Source organism: Pipistrellus kuhlii, unplaced genomic scaffold (genome assembly GCF_014108245.1).
Source record: "Pipistrellus kuhlii isolate mPipKuh1 unplaced genomic scaffold, mPipKuh1.p scaffold_m20_p_14, whole genome shotgun sequence".
Classification (NCBI taxonomy): Eukaryota; Metazoa; Chordata; class Mammalia; order Chiroptera; family Vespertilionidae; genus Pipistrellus; species Pipistrellus kuhlii.
The window spans coordinates 8,961,728-8,977,984 of NW_023425449.1; the positions used below are offsets into that span (position 1 = coordinate 8,961,728).

The window sequence follows — 16,257 nt, forward strand, 5'->3', positions numbered from 1 at the left end:
TAAACAAGGAAAGCTTGGTATGTGTTTTAGAAGGTAACAGTAAGACAATGTCAATCTATTTTAACTCATCTAAGAGGTGTGTTTTTTTTTTTTTAATCTACTAGTTGTGTCTAAAAGACACAAATTCATCTGTTCACTTTTTTAAAAAAATATATTTTAATTTTTTTACAGAGAGGAAGAGAGAGGGATAGAGAGTCAGAAACATCAATGAGAATCATCGATCAGCTGCCTCCTGCACACACACACATACACACACACACACACACACACACACACACCGGGGACGTGCCGCAACCACGGTTTCGAGCCTGGGACCTTTCAGTCCACAGGCTGACGCTCTATCCACTGAGCCAAACCGGTTTCGGCTTGTCTGTTCACTTGAGATCACAAACTAAATTTAGCATTTGTTCAAAACTGAACTCTTGTTTAAACCAGAAACCTGGTCTCTCTCTCTTTTCCCCACTCTAAAACACTCCCCATTACCACTTCCCCCACCCCACATCAATACACTCAATCATCTCAAGGGCATGGCTCAGTGACTGAGTGTCAACCTATGAGCCAGGAGGTCATGATTCAATTCCCAGTCATGGAACATGCCCAGGTTGTGGGCTCAGTCTCCAGGGAAGAGGCATGCAAGAGGCAGCCGATTAATGATTATCTCTCATCATTGATGATTCTACCTCTTTCTCCCTCTCCTTTCCTCTCTAAAATCAATCAATCAAAAAAAAAAAAAAAAAAAAATATATATATATATATATATATATATATATATATATATAATACACTCAATCCTGTACTCTTAAATTGCTATGATATTTAGAATAAAGCTGAACTATTACAAATAGTAGTACATATGTCTCCTTTTCTCCCCATTGACCTTCCCCCGGCCTCCCCTCCCCACTGGCACATGATCCCTCTCACCCCAGTGTCTTGTGTCCTTTGCCACACATCATATAAGTCCCTGCCTAGTTTGGCTGGCTCCTGCCTACTGGCTCATCCTCAATTTATCTACTTCCCTTATTCAACACACAGAGATAAGGGAAATAATCACTGGTCACAGAATTATTCAGTCCTAACTCATCGTACGCACATGTGCATGCACAAAGTCCCCTTCCGTCTTGGGCAATACCCCCTATGCAAGTTTCCCACCACATAGTTTCCTGCCTCCTGTCCTCCCACTGCTTCCAGAGAAGTGGTGAAAATCAGAGTTAAGAACATCTTCCCTAGGCAAAGAATGGGTAGCAAGTGAGTTAATATCGAATACCCTGTATTCTAATAAGACAAAAACAAGGTTAATAAAAGGGAATTTTTTTTACTAGAACTACACTACTATATTACATGGTTACAAAAGCCAGCCCAACTCTAAATAATAATCTTTTCTTCTCTAGTAACTTTAGACGACGGTAAAGGACAAGTAGCAAAGCCATAGAAACAAGAACTGAGATTGGAGTGCTGTGTGGAGGCCTGGAATCAGGAGTTCTACACTGAGGATTAAGAAACATTAATGAGAGAGAATCATCGATCAGCTGCCTCCTGCACACCCCCCACTAGGAACATGCCCACAACCAAGGTACATGCCCCTGACTGAAATCAAAATTAATAAAATACATATTTTTTTTAAAGTGAACAGATGATTTTGTGTCTTTTAGACACAACAGTGTAGTTAAAGGGTCCAGGAAAGAGAACCAGAATAGAAACTGTCTCTAAACTGAAAGGCTACACCAGAGATTATTCATGAATCACAGAAATGAATGGAAATTGTGAGTAAACGCCAGGATATAAAAAGACATGTGATCTGGAAAGGGTGGGAAATAGAGAGTGTTTGAAAACACTGGAAATACTGAAGCATATGGTAAATGGTGAGCTATGGCATGGTTATATAAATTCCTGCTGCAAAATCTGGTGGCAGATTGGAAGTATGTATTCCAAAACAATTCCAAAAGATTCCTATTGAAGCTGAAGAAAAATGAATCATGAGAGTTTTGTATCCTTGTCGTTATCGGAGCCTCTTCAAAAGATGTTTTTAGCCTACATTTTTATATTAAGTCACTGAATTATTTATTCTGTACATACCTCCCCTTTCCTTCCTTCAATGCTACAGAATCAGTGAAAATGTTATTACAGCTCAAAGAAGAGATGGATGGAAGAGGTGGAAGATGAAGTTGGAAAGATGGGTTGGGAAAGGATCTTGTAAGCAAAAATAAGTATTTTGAATTTACCAAGCTATAGGAAGTCCAAAGAGGCTTTTAAACCAGGGGCTGGTTCAAATTTGATTTTAAGATGGGACAGCAATACAAGGAAAGCCCAGTACAGAGACAGAAGACCACTGGTGACCATGCTAACACTAATTGGGCTTTTTGGCACAAATTCTAAAGGATTTATTGACATAATAGACCCTTCACACTCTTATTTCTAAACTTTTCACTCTAATCAAATATGCCAACAAGGTAAATTCAATTTTTTTTGACATGACATACAAACATAGGTGATGGTAAATATTTAACACAATCGTTGTGAAATTAATATGCCAATCATAACTTAACATTAAATGTAGATTTCTTTAAAAATATATATATATATATATTATTGATTTTTTTTTGTTTGTTTGTTTACAAGAGAAAGAGAGAGGGATAGAGAGTTAGAAACATTGATGAGAGAGAATCATCAATCAGCTGCCTTTTGCTCACCCCCTACTGGGTATGTGCCCACAACCAAGGTACATGCCCTTGACCGGAATTGAACCCGGGGCCTTTCAGTCCGCAGGCCGATGCTCTATCCACTGAGCCAAACCGGTTTCGGCTAAAGGTAAATTTCTTTATTTCCAAACAAACGATGGAGCTGGGGCCCTAACCCAGGTCTCTAAATCTTGGTTTTTATCACCAACTAAGATGGAGCATGAATGAAACAACTTATTTTTCTGCCCAGAGGGACAGTCCATATTTCATGTAGCACGTAAATATAAGTTAATGCAACATTATAAAAATAAAGGCTGTTTGTATCTAACCCTCAGCAATGTTTTCCCTGCTGCTGAAAATTGTTTTCAACTTCCTGATGTGACCCGAAGCCAAGAGTTATCAGTCATTCTTATGTGGATGCTACTTTTCTCTAAAACTGGTAAAAACTGCGAGGCAGATAAAAACAAAACTTTAAAGGGAGAATTTTAAATAACTATCCTAGGGACTGCCAAATTTTGTAATGCCAATCCTGTCAATCTTATAATTTTTTAAAAAAAAATTAATTTCTGACTCTCCCTCCAAAAATGGTAGAATTGCACTTCTCTGCCCTCAGGGAGGCATAATCGTGTAAGCTGATTTGGCCACTGAAATGTGAGCAGAAATGGTATATCTATTTCTAAGGGGAAATGTTAAGAGACAGCCTGCTATTGACCACAGTCCCTCTTCTCATCTGCTCGCAATGCCCGCCAGCCGCTCCATCAGCCTGTGATCCAGACCAAGGCCCACGTGGAGTGGAGATCCCAGGTGAGCCACAGAAAACAGGAAAAAACAGCCCATGTGGTTTATGCTATGCTATTGGAGTATTTGGGGGTGGCACAGCCTCCTGTACACGTATACATGCACTGCCTCTCAGCGCCAAGCCCACCCAGCTCCCTGACACTGGACCTGGGCCCTTTCCCTTTGGCCAGGGGGCACCGTGTTCAGCTCTGTCAGTAGAGGGAGCCAGAGGGACATTCGCTGAAGAAGGGGCTCCTTGCTCTCTGTTTCTGGGTGCTTGGTCGCTCTTCTGGGAGACTTGGCTGCCAGGAGTTTACAGGACGCCTGGTGGCACGCACCCTCCCCGCAGGGCTCGCCCGCACCCCATGGGGGGCATTTTTCCAGCGGCTTCGGCAGCACTCTGGCAGGCAGTGTCCCAACAAGTCTCGCTGACACCCTACAGGGTGGCTTCCCAGTGAGCTTCCTGAGCGCTCCAGCCAGCTTCTCGGCAAGCCCCACCGACACCCCCACTGACACCCTCACTGACACCCCCACTGACACCCCCACTGACACCCCCACCGACACCCCCACTGACACCCCCACTGACACCCCCACTGACACCCCCACCGACACCCCCACTGACACCCCCACCGACACCCCCACTGACACCCCCACCGACACCCCCACTGACACCCCCACTGACACCCCCACCGACACCCCCACTGACACCCCCACCGACACCCCCACTGACACCCCACCGACACCCCCACTGACACCCCCACCGACACCCCCACTGACACCCCCACCGACACCCCCACTGACACCCCCACTGACACCCCCACTGACACCCCCACTGACACCCCCACCGACACCCCCACTGACACCCCCACCGACACCCCCACTGACACCCCCACCGACACCCCCACTGACACCCCCCTGACACCCCCACTGACACCCCCACCGATGATGTCCTCCTGCTGGTTTGCCCCAGACCTTGACAGCAATGAGCCACAGCCACAGTGAGGGGGGCCTCTCTCCCAAGTTTGTTCCTTGCTTGTGTACTGGGCCTCGGCCCTAAAAGTGGTGTCTGCTGAGTGCTATAGGTTAATCCTTTATATTAAACTTTTTTTCTGTGCAAATTACTATTTTAGTTTGTCTCCTGCCTGGTCTCTGATGTCTAGTGTCTCCTATCACATAACACTATATAAGTGCCTTGGACTATTTTTCTACTTCACCTCACAGCTACCTTTAATGTTTTATACATCTAAGACAACTTATATTTTAAATACTGACATGAAGTTTAAGTCATAATGCATACTATACCTTTTCATTAAGTCAGACTTCTAGGCTAATAACTGTAAGAAAGAACAATGGCCACTCTTGTTGTAGAGTAAGAAACGGCTTTTCAACCAAACATCCCAAGAGAAACCATATTCTTGTCCAAAGGTTAAATCCAAGTCTTTATTTACTCATCCTGCAATATACAGCACATGCTGAGTCTTTCTAAATGATAATAAAAATACTGCATTTGGAAAGATTTCAGGAATTCTTCACATATTAGTCTTATAACAATATTATGTATTCCTCCCTCTATACAAATAAATACAATTATTAACGGAAATGACTAGTTAAGAAGAGCACTGATGTGCAGACCCCAGAACAATTCACACTGCTGGTCCCCAGACCCCCAACCCTACCCCACTTCCCCCGTCAGAACAACATTTTAATTCAGGAATACATTGTTAGATAAATAAAAACTGAAGAGTGGATTGGCAGTAACTTGAGGGCAATAAAGTATTGTGAACCCCTGGAAAGGTGCATTGCAAAATATTATTTCAGAGATGTCACTTTGGAATTTGTATCTCTGAATGAAGAATACATTTTTAAAAAATAAGAGGACAATTCTTTGGTTTATTCTTAAATATTACTGACTTCAGAGAGGAAGAGAGAGAGAGAGAGAGAGAGAGAGAGAGAGAGAGAGAGAGAGAGAGAGAGAGAGAGAGAGAGAGAGAGAGGGAGGGAGAGAGAAACATCCATGATGAGAATCATTGATTGAATGGCTGCCTCCTGCATGCTGCCTACTGAGGATTGAGCTCACAATGTGCCCAGACCAAAATTAAACCGTGATCTCCTGGTTCACAGGTCGATGCTCAACCACTGAGCCACTGCGACCAGGACAACAATCTCTACTTTATAAAAAACATATACCCAGCGGCACTCACTTGAGAAATGTGCAGAGGATAATGGCTCCCTCAAAGATGTTCACATTCTAATTCCAGGAACGTTAAGTATGTATTCTTACACAGCGAAAAAGGATTCCACGGAAATGATTAAGCAGCGAAGATTATTCTGGAATATCCAGTGGGCCCAGTCTATCACATGAATCCTTAAAGGAGGAAAATCTTTCCCAGCTGTGGGCAGAGTGATGGCCACAGAAGTAGGGTGGGAGAGATGGCATCAGGAGGATTCAACACCCACTGATATAGGAGGCCACCTGCAAGCGCTAGGGAGAGGCAGGCCTCTAACAGGTTGGAACAGCATTCAGGGAAATGGGAAATCTCAATCACATAACCTCAAAGAAGTGAATTCTTTCAACAAACTAAATGATCAAGAACACATCCTCGCCCTCAAGCTTCCAGAGAGAAACACAAGCCAATTCCTTTGATTTTAGTGCAGTAAGATCCTTGTCAGACTCTGACCTACAGAGCTGTAAGATAATAAATTCATGTTGTTTTAATGCACTAAGCTTGTTAGTAGTAGAAAACTAACACAAGGAATACTATTGGAAGATCTGGGTCTTCATTAAAGAAAGTAACAATGTCCTTTCAACAGGCATTTAAAAACTGGGGGTTCATAAAAGTGTTTATTGATGATAAACTACATTGATATTCTCTATAGCCATCAATGGCATTTATTATGAACTTAGAATTCTAGTGGGTTGACAAACGCAAACTCAATTAATCCTCATAACAGCTTCTGAAGTAGGTGTTAATATCCCCATTTCACAGACAAACACACTGAGGTACACAGCTACCAAGTGACAGCCTGAATTCAAACCCACATTTGTCTGACTCAAGTCCAAGCCCTTAAGCATTAGGCTCTTAACTTTAAGTTTTCCAGAAGACTTAACAGTAATCTGATTGGGGGGGGTGAGGGGGGGAGGGAGAAATGGGTTTTGGAGTTATAAAGATCTAGGTACTGATCTGGGTTCTGTTACTTACAAGCTTTGTGACCTAGATCTTGGCACTTGGTAGACACTGAACAAATGTTAGTTCTTTCTTTCAATTCAAGATATATATTCAGATTCCAAGAAAAGCCTGCATGGAAAAGTCTGGAGATAAAAACTGAATACTGCTCTCAAAGAATTTCCACTTCTTTCTACCAGTTCCACATATTCCTTCTCAGAAGATCTCAGCTAAGACAGCAACGGTACCACTACAAGACTGTCTCCAGGGGAGTCATGGCTCTCATTATTATATCAACAAAAATAGAAAGGAATTCGCTGTCAGAGCATTACTAGAAAGTAAGGGGGAAATAGCGCAGGAAATGAAACATGAGATACAGGTAGGGCAAAGAAATTTCTGATTTAAGGCCATCTTAGCCGTAGATTACCTGAGAAGAAACAGTTGATTACACACACCTGGTTCAATTCTTTGGCTTAACTTCGTTGCCGTGTTAACTTGTTTTTGTTAACATACTAGAAGAGTGACACTGCCCATCATGCTAATATTCTTTATTCTCTTTATTAGCTACATATCAACTGAACCTGATCAAAGATGCTTTGTCCCCCAAGGTGCATACCTTCTGTACTAGCTGACCATTTAATTGTCTGTGCTCAAGTCCCCCTGATTTTAAAATTCCGGGGGTGTTTTTTCAAGCATACCTAGAAGATGATCCAATGCCACATATTCCCTCTGAAGAGCCGCTTACCTGAAATACCCGCATCGCCACTGCTCAAGGAAATTGCTGTTGGTGATGGTTTCTAAAATGTTGACAACTATTTCAAATAAAAAAAATACTCCACACAGTTTCCTCAAAAAACTGAAAATGGAACTCCCATTTGACCCAGTAATCCCACTTCTAGGAATATATCCCAAGAAACTAGAAACACCAATCAGAAAGGATATATGCACCCCTATGTTCATAGCAGCACAATCTATCGATACAATAGCCAGAATTTGGAAACAGCCCAGGTGCCCGTCAGCAGATGATTGGATCCAAAAACTATGGTACATACATCTACACATTGGAGTACTATGCTGCCATTAAAAAGAAGGAATTCTCATCATTTGCAGCAACCTGGATGGAATTGGAGAACATCATGCTGAGTGAAATAAGCCAATCAATGAAAGAGAAACACCACATGACCTCACTCATTTGTGGATAATAAAGAACATTATAAACTGATGAACCAAAATATAGATATAGAGACAGTAAATCAACAAGCAGACTGTCAAATTACAGTGGGGAGGGGAGGAAGATCTGGGGGAGATAATAGATCAACCGAAGGACTTTTATACATGCATATAAGTACAACCAATGAACATAAAACAATGGAGGGGATGTGTGGGAGGGAGGGAGGGGGGCAAAAAAAAATCAATAAAATGTTTACCTAAAAAAAAAAAAATACTCCACACCATACAAAAAAAAAGGGGGGGGGGGGGGAATGGAACCTAGCACTAGGAAAGGGTGGCTTAAACTCTCACATCCTTGAACAGATGTTTATTAAATGAAATGTTTTTTGTTTGTTTTTTTATATTTTATTGATTTTTTTACAGAGAGGAAGAGGGTGGAATACAGAGTTAGAAACATTGATCAGCTGCCTCTTGCACACCCCCTACTGGGGATGTGCAGGCAACCAGGGTACATGCCCTTGACCATAAACAAACCTGGAACCTTTCAGTCCGCAGGCCGATGCTCTATCCACTGAGCCAAATCAATTTCAGCGAAATGTTTTTTAATGGAAAAATAATATTTATTAAATATAGTTTGTTCTCAGTGATTTCATGTGTTGCCCACTGCTTGATATTACTTTAATGAATAGCACATGCCTTAGCCAATAGCTCTCCTGTCCAAGAGGAGTAAACAATGAAACTTCTTTACAAATGTGACCGTTAAATCCCAAAGGCAATCATTTCTTGAGATATTAGCTGCTGTCCACTCTGTTAGGCCGAGCTAGGTTTAATCATTCAATAAATAAATAAATAAATAAATAAATAAATAAATAAATAAATAAATAAATAAAAAAGACATTTATATCCACTTACAATCCCCTGGGAACACAGTCCTTCAGGATTAAATCCAAATGGAAAGAACAGCACAGAAACTATCTTAAGCTCTGATCCTTGCCTTCTCTCCAGTCTCTTCTACTGACTCAGTTCTGGTTAAACCTTCTCCTGCAGACTTTCTGAACCACTTCCAGCGAGTTTCTGCACGGGCCCTCTTTTACACATAAAAGGTAAAGTTTGGGGGTGGAGACAGGAGTTTTAGTATTAGACTGATGACACAGCTGAGGAAATATGGGCTCAGAGAGTTTACTAACATAAGCTAGAACTTAGTGATTGATGAGTTGGTAAAGTTCAAGGTCAAAGTCCACCTGGTCCATCACCCTTTGCCTCGATTACCTCCCTCTTCATCCCACAGTTTAATCAGTTCTTTGTCAATATGTATTGTCAACAAGAAGCTATTAATTGTCTTAGTTTCTTTAAAATATAGAAGATATATAAAGAATGTATTAGGGTCTTTCTCAGAAAATGTCAATTAAAATCTTAGAATGCATTTTGAATCCTTAAAAACTATAGGTTTTCAAATTTTGGCAATTGTCATGGTTATTTATATATATATATAACGATTTTTATTTGAAAGTTTGCATAATTAAATAATGTCATTTATCTGACATGCCACATTCTTAAATCTTCATTTAGCGATAAGAAGAAAATATGGTAAGTTCTTTTTAAATATTAGAACGAGGAAGGTCATTCTAAGTATACTGCCAATCCCAAGCCATAAAACAAAAAGTAATAAATTCAAATACATTTTTTTAATCCTGACCAGTAAAAGGCACAAACAAGATTGTAAAACAAGATATATAAAAAGCTCCTACAGATCACTAAATATGAGCAATAGAAAAAGAAACAAAAAAAGTTCTACACACTGCCAAAACCGGTTTGGCTCAGTGGATAGAGCGTCAGTCTGTGGACTGAAAGGTCCCAGGTTCGATTCCGGTCAAGGGCATGTACCTTGGTTGCAGGCACATCCCCAGTAGGGGGGGTGCAAGAGGCAGCTGATCGATGATTCTCTCTCATTATCGATGTTTCTAACTCTCTATCCCTCTCTCTTCCTCTCTGTAAAATATCAATAAAATAAAAAATAATAATAATAAATAAATAAAATAAAAACACCTTTATTACCACACGAGTTAGGATGGTGATAGGTAGATGAGTTAAAAAAAGAAAAAGAAAAAAAAAAAAGCTCTACACAAAGGTAAAAGGTCCTCACTGATAAGAAAACTGCAATTTAATCAACAATGGCATATTTTTCACCAAAATATTGGCAAAGATTACCACACACTGAATTGGCTATGATGTTGGAAAGTCTCCCTATATGTCACTTATGTATACTTCCTCTATGAAAGTAAATTTGGTGATATTTATTAAAATTTAAAATATGCTGACCTTTTGATCAAATAATTCCATTTCTAAAAATGTATCTCAGTGATATATTCAGACATATTGGAAAATGATATATATACAAAGGTATTTAACATAGTGTTTTTCCTAATGGCAAAATAATTAGAATCAACTTACCAAAAAATATGTACTAGTTAAAGAAATTAGAGAACATTTATAAAATGGGATATTATGCAGCCATTAAAATGAATGAGGCAACTATATATTAATGGGTGTGGGTATTATCTTCTAAAAGTAAACTTTCAGGACACGCTTGTGTTGTTCATGTTTACACACATATATCCATACATGCTTGTGCACACACACAAACACAAAATATTTGATATATACACATATCTACTCTTCTACACAGAATTTTCTGGCAGACTATACAGTATACTTGGCAACAGCAGTTGTCTATGAGTAGGGAAAATAGTTAAAAATTTCATAAGAAATTTTATACTACCATAATAATAAAAGGCTAATATGCAAATGGTCATCACGCCATAACACCGTAACAACCGAATAGCGGGAGGCTTCATGCAAGGCAGATGCAGGTGGGCGGGGACTTGCAGCATTGCTGGCCTAGAACAGTGAGTTTGCCTCCCAGCATGGTGCTCGGCCAGGGGACATCAATAGCAATATTACAATATTTCCTCCTCTAATTAATTCCCTTTTAATTTGCACGAATTCCGTGCACCAGGCTACTATCAATAGTTTATATATATTACCTAATAAATAAAGAAGTTTACAAACTGACTTTGGAAAGCACTTTTAAAATTGAATTATTAAAAAAAAATGTAGAACTGTTCATCTGTTTTTAATATAAGCTAAATTGTTACCTTGTTCTATCAGGAAAATTTTTACTTATTATCTTCCTTTATTTCGGAGAAAATTATCCCTTTGACATTAACAGAAAACTTAAACTGATATGAAAAAAAAAGATGATTTACACAACAAGAAACATAATTTCTAATTTGTTACAAAAATACCTCTGAAAGACTGTGGTATGCACATAGTAGAAATTCAATGAATATTTACTGAATGAATGCCTTTCTATTGATTTCAGTAGATTTGAGTTCCTCTATTTTTTTTCTTAGTACCACACCAAAAAGAAAAAGGAAAAAAAAAAAAGCCTCACTTGAAAATAGAAACTTTTAGGTTATGTTTTTCTTTTAAAAATAATCATTCTCCATTTTCCCAACAAAATTGGTAAACTACCTCATTAACATTACCACAAGTCAAATCAACATTACTTAGTAGGGACCTCCTATGCACAGGTATTTAAGGATGCTGCAAAACACAAACTCCAGTAAGTTTATTCTTGCCCTCAAGAAGTTTACAGTCATGAAAAACAACTTGAAAGCCTTAAAAACATTAATCAGGAAAAGGGCATTGCAGAACTTGATAGACTGAGTTATCCAAACTAAAAATATTAATGGAACTCATAGGGTTAAAAAAAAAAAAAAGGAAGTATTGATCTATTTAGGAATCTACAGATATATAAAAATGCTTCCAAAATTCTAGTATCTCACTCACATGTAAAATGATATTGTTTGATGATGATAGAAGAACTTCCTAAGTATGTGGATGTTCAGCTAGGCTTGGAAGACATTGCTAACAATTAAAAATAAATAGTTTTCATTCTTCCAGCTCCCAAGGCAAGAGATTACTATAGTGGTCTCACCTCTCCCACTAAAAATATCTCAGGCCTGAACCTCTCCATCTACAAATATTTATATGTAAATTATATGTATTTTAATATTGTCACTGTATATGTTAACTATTAATAAAGCTTAATTTTTCTTTTAAATATAAATAGAAATGTAAATGTAAGTTTAAATATTTTTTCCTGTACTCCCATAGGTCATCTTGTAATGCACACCCCACTTTGTATGAATACTTAGCATAGCATAGAATCTCACAGATCACGCAAAAATATTTTCAAGTAGTTCCATTTTTTTACACATCAAAGTCTTTTTCTTACATAGTTGTTAAAAGATAGCAGATATGAATTTAAATTTCAGTTTACTTCTCTCTGTCCATGACCTTCTTTCAGAATAGATTTTAACATGAAATTAAATGGATATACCGAAGAGAAACAAAGGATATAGTATAGTCACAACCAGATGTGTCCCTTAAAAGTTAATGGAAATAGTAGTCATTGAAGAATACTAGCACTTTTTCTTATATACAGCATGTGAAATTTAATATCCAATATTGATAATATATTACTTAATAAATTGTCAAATTCTTGAAAATGCTTTGTCTCTTATTATTATATATAAAATCTACACTTTTTCTCATTTTCCTGGCCTACTGTTATTTTGTTACAAAAGACAAAAGCACTTTTAAAGAACTTTTAATTAAATTCTGAAATATATTAGGTTTTAACCTCCAAATAAGTTATTGTTAAAGTGAAAACAAAAATAATTCTGAAGCCATGTAGGTCATTTTGAGCTATGACCTCTCCCAAGATTAAGTTAGATAGAAATGCAAATATATATTTAAAATAAATATGAATGTACTTTTATCAATGTAAATTCATAGAATGAATACATTTAGATATTTGTTTCTCTCTAAATTGTAAAGATATGAATGCACAATTGTATTACATGTAAGTTTATGTGTACCTACCTGAATAGCCAACGCTTTCACAACTTTTTTTAGTATATTTTTTAAATAATTCTTAATTTAATATTCAAAAGTTCATTTAAAATTATATATATTAGAACAATAAATTAATCTGAAATTAGAGTGAATTTCCCAATAAGTGCTATTATTTAGCATATTATAATGAAATAAAAAATACATTCTACATCTAAATATGTGGGTCAAATAAATAAAACTATTTTATTTGAGCATCATTTGGAAACACTGATTTTATAGCAACATAGTAAAAATATATAGTAATATACCTGAATGTCCAGCTCTAAGTCATCCAAAGCTTGGTATTGTCAGTATATATAGTAGAGTGAAGTTAGGAACATGCTCAAAAAGCTTTTATAGATAATGCTTTATTCTCCTATTAGTTGAAATAAGCTACTTAAATCTCCTAATCTTTTTCATTTCCAAGGCTACTAATAAATCACAGTCCCAAAAAGTAGCTGAACCAGAAATGATCTTTGAAGAAGCAGTTCTTCTTTCTTTCAGTTAATATGTGAGAAATACATTTGTTCTTGGTCCTTAAGTATCATTTGATAAATAGGATTTCTCTCAAGCATGTACAAATATCTGATGCATTTATCATAAATTATTTAAAGTAATATTTTTCATTAATAATGTAACTATAACAGCACAAAATTATTTCTTTATAAGTGTATTAAGGACTACCGAAGGCCTGGCGGTGTGGCTCCGTGGTTGAGCGACGACCTATGAACCAGGCAGTCCCGGTCGGATTCCGGTCAGAGCACATGGCTGGGCTGCGGGTTCCATCCCCAGGGTGGGGGGTGCAGGAGGCAGCCGGTCCATGATTCTCTCTCATCCTTTATGTTCCTATCTCTCCCTCTCCATTCCTTTCTGAAATCAATAAGAAATGTGTGTGTTTTTTTTCTTTTTAATAAAATTATAGGGGAAAGAAAAATACATTTTCTGAAAGACTATTGAATTCAACAACCTGTGTTTTTTTTTTAATTTACATAATTAGAAGTTAGTGTGCTAGTTTTCCTTCCTGGAGGAATTCTACCCTTTCCGTGGTGTGTTTCTGTGGAGACTATGGGAGAGTAAATTGGATGACACACACAAAAGAATGGCCCTACTTGGGCATAGAAACTGTATACGAAGTTCATCTTTTAGTGGAAATCCAAGTGAAAAGAAAGAAGAAGAAAAAAAAGTTGAGTTTGGAAAGAAAAAAAAAAACATACAAAGGTTACACATCTTCTGCACAATCTCTTTCTCAGAGTTCACTGGGAAAATCAAATCACCGCAAAGCATTTAGAAGCAAAGCAAACCTGTAGAAACAGATCATCTATTCTAGCGAGACCAGCACTCAGCGCCCGGCCCCGGCTGGACAGCTCCCGGTGCTGAAATTCCCGCCGCGCCGCTCCCCCTCCCCGCGGCCGGGGCTGGACAGCTCCCGGTGCTGAAGTTCCCGCCGCCGCCCCGCTGCCCCCTCCCCGCGGCCGGACCCCGCAGCCGGGGCCGGGCTGGACAGCTCCCGGTGCTGAAGTTCCCGCCGCCGGGCCGCCCCGCTCCCCCCGCCCCCCGGGCTGGGCGTGTGCACACAACTTCGCACGGTCGGAGGAGACACCCCAAAACCGCAGTCCCGGCAGGACCCGTAGCCCCTTCGGAGCCCCTTAGGGATCACACAGACAGACGAGGCGCAAACAGGAAGAGCCGCCGAGCGAGCGCGGGGCGCCGGAGCCCGCGGCGGGGGAGGGGTGGGCGGAAGATGGCGACGGCCGCACACCCACCGGAGCGCCCGGAGCGCAGCAGGCCCCGGGCCGCGCCCCGCCGCCCTCCTGCCCTCGGCGATCGTGGGCAACGCCGCTTCCCCCAGCGCTGGGGGGGGAGCAGAGGGGGAGCAGAGCCGCCCTGCGGCAGCGCGGGCCTGGGAGGCCCGGGGCGCCCCGCGTCCCCGCCCGCCTCGGCGCCCCGGCCGGGCACCTGTGCACGGCCATATTGGATCCGGCGCCCGGGTCCCGGCTCGGCGCGGGGGCGGCGGCCGGGCAGGCGCGCGCGGAGCCGGGGGCAGCCCCTACCCGGGCGCCCTGTGCGGAGCTCCCCGCGGCCCCGGAGCCCAGCCTGCCGGCCCCGGGGAGCTCCGGACAGGACGCTCGGGGACAATGACCGCGTCCAAAGGCTCGCCGCCCCCCCTTTCCCGACACGACACCCCGAAAGCAGCCGGACCACGAGGCTGCCGCCGGCGGGAAGGCGATCGGACGCGCGGCGGCCGCGGGGCAGCCGCCTGGGGGGCGGAGGGCAGGCAGCAGGGAGGGGGGAGGGAGGGAGGGAGGGAGGCGGGAAGATGGAGCAGCTGGGTTCTTTCTTACTTGAGCACCGACTGCTCCTTCTCCTCCTCCTTCTTCTGCCGGTCCATGACGGCCAGGATGATCTTCCGCTCCTCCTCCGTGAGGTGGCTGAGGTCGGGCATCTCGGGCTGCAGAGGCGGTGGCGGCGGCGGCTGGGAGGCCGCCGGGGTGGGAGCCGGGCGGCCCCGCGGCCCGACCGGAGCCGACATGTTTGGCGGAGCCCGGCCGCCCTGGGGACGCGGCGGGGAGGCCGCTCCGCGGGCGGCGGCGGCTGGGGCGGCCTCCTCCGGCGCCGCCGGGACAAATACATACAAATCAATGGCCTTCCATCCGAGGCGACAGCCCCCCGCCCCCGGGAGAGAGAGGAGCGGGGGGCGGGGAGCGGAGGGCGGGCGCGGGGGGAGGAGGGAGGGAGGGAGGGCAGGAGGGAGGCTGGGCGCGCGCTCCGGGGAGCGTCTCTCCGGCCTCCGGGGCGCCGGGCTGTGAGGGAGCGGCTCCGGGGCGGGCGGCGGCGGCGGGCCGTCGGGCGCGGAGTAAGGCGGCGGGGCGGCGCGGAGTAAGGCGGCGGGGCCGAGGGGGGGTGGCTGGGGGGAGCGGGCGGGCGGGAGGGCGGCGCGCGAGTGTGTCCGGCCGCGGCGGGGGCGGGGGGCGCGCCCCTGGGAGGGGACAGACGAGGCCGCCGCGAGCCAGTGGCACCGGGGCGGGGGGGCGGGGGGGGGCCCCGCGGCTCGCCCCGATGGCCGGGAGGCGGGATCCGAGGGCGGAAGGTGGAGGGCGGAGGGGGCGCGGGGGCTGCTGTCTCAGGGCGACCGCGCGGCCGGGGACCCTCGAGGCCAAAGCGGAGCAGCGAGCGCAGAGGAGGGACCGCACGGGGCGGGATCCGGGGCCCCGGGGCCGCCCACGCCCGGGCTTCGGCGAACTCGGACGCTCCGCCGAGCCGGGCGCCTCTCCGCCCACATCACGCGCGGCCCGAGGCCCCGCCGCCCCCTGAGCCCGTGGAGTCGGCGCTGGGGCCGCTCGCTCGCTGCCCGCGCCGCCGCCGTCCGCGCCGCCTCCGCCTCCGCCTCCGCCCTCCGCCTCCTGGCTCCTCCCGCGGGGCCGCGTCACCTCCCGGCAGCCGGGCCCAGGCCCCGCCGGCCCCGCGGGAGGCGGCCGCCCCTCCCGAGGGCGATCTGAGGCCGGGCCTGG

At 43.6% G+C, this 16,257-nt stretch overlaps 1 protein-coding gene across 3 annotated transcripts in view; it reads right to left on the minus strand.

The window, feature by feature from the left end:
- Positions 1-15,452, minus strand: part of LOC123650974 (regulating synaptic membrane exocytosis protein 2-like) — a 72,476-nt gene extending 57,024 nt beyond the window's left edge. For all 3 annotated transcript variants that reach the window (XM_045581341.1, XM_045581340.1, XM_045581342.1), the window contains exon 1: positions 15,091-15,452. In XM_045581341.1, coding sequence (XP_045437297.1) covers positions 15,091-15,278 — 188 coding nt within the window. In that variant the 5' untranslated portion in view covers positions 15,279-15,452. The remainder of the gene's footprint in view (positions 1-15,090) is intronic.
- Positions 15,453-16,257: the final 805 nt, after the last annotated feature.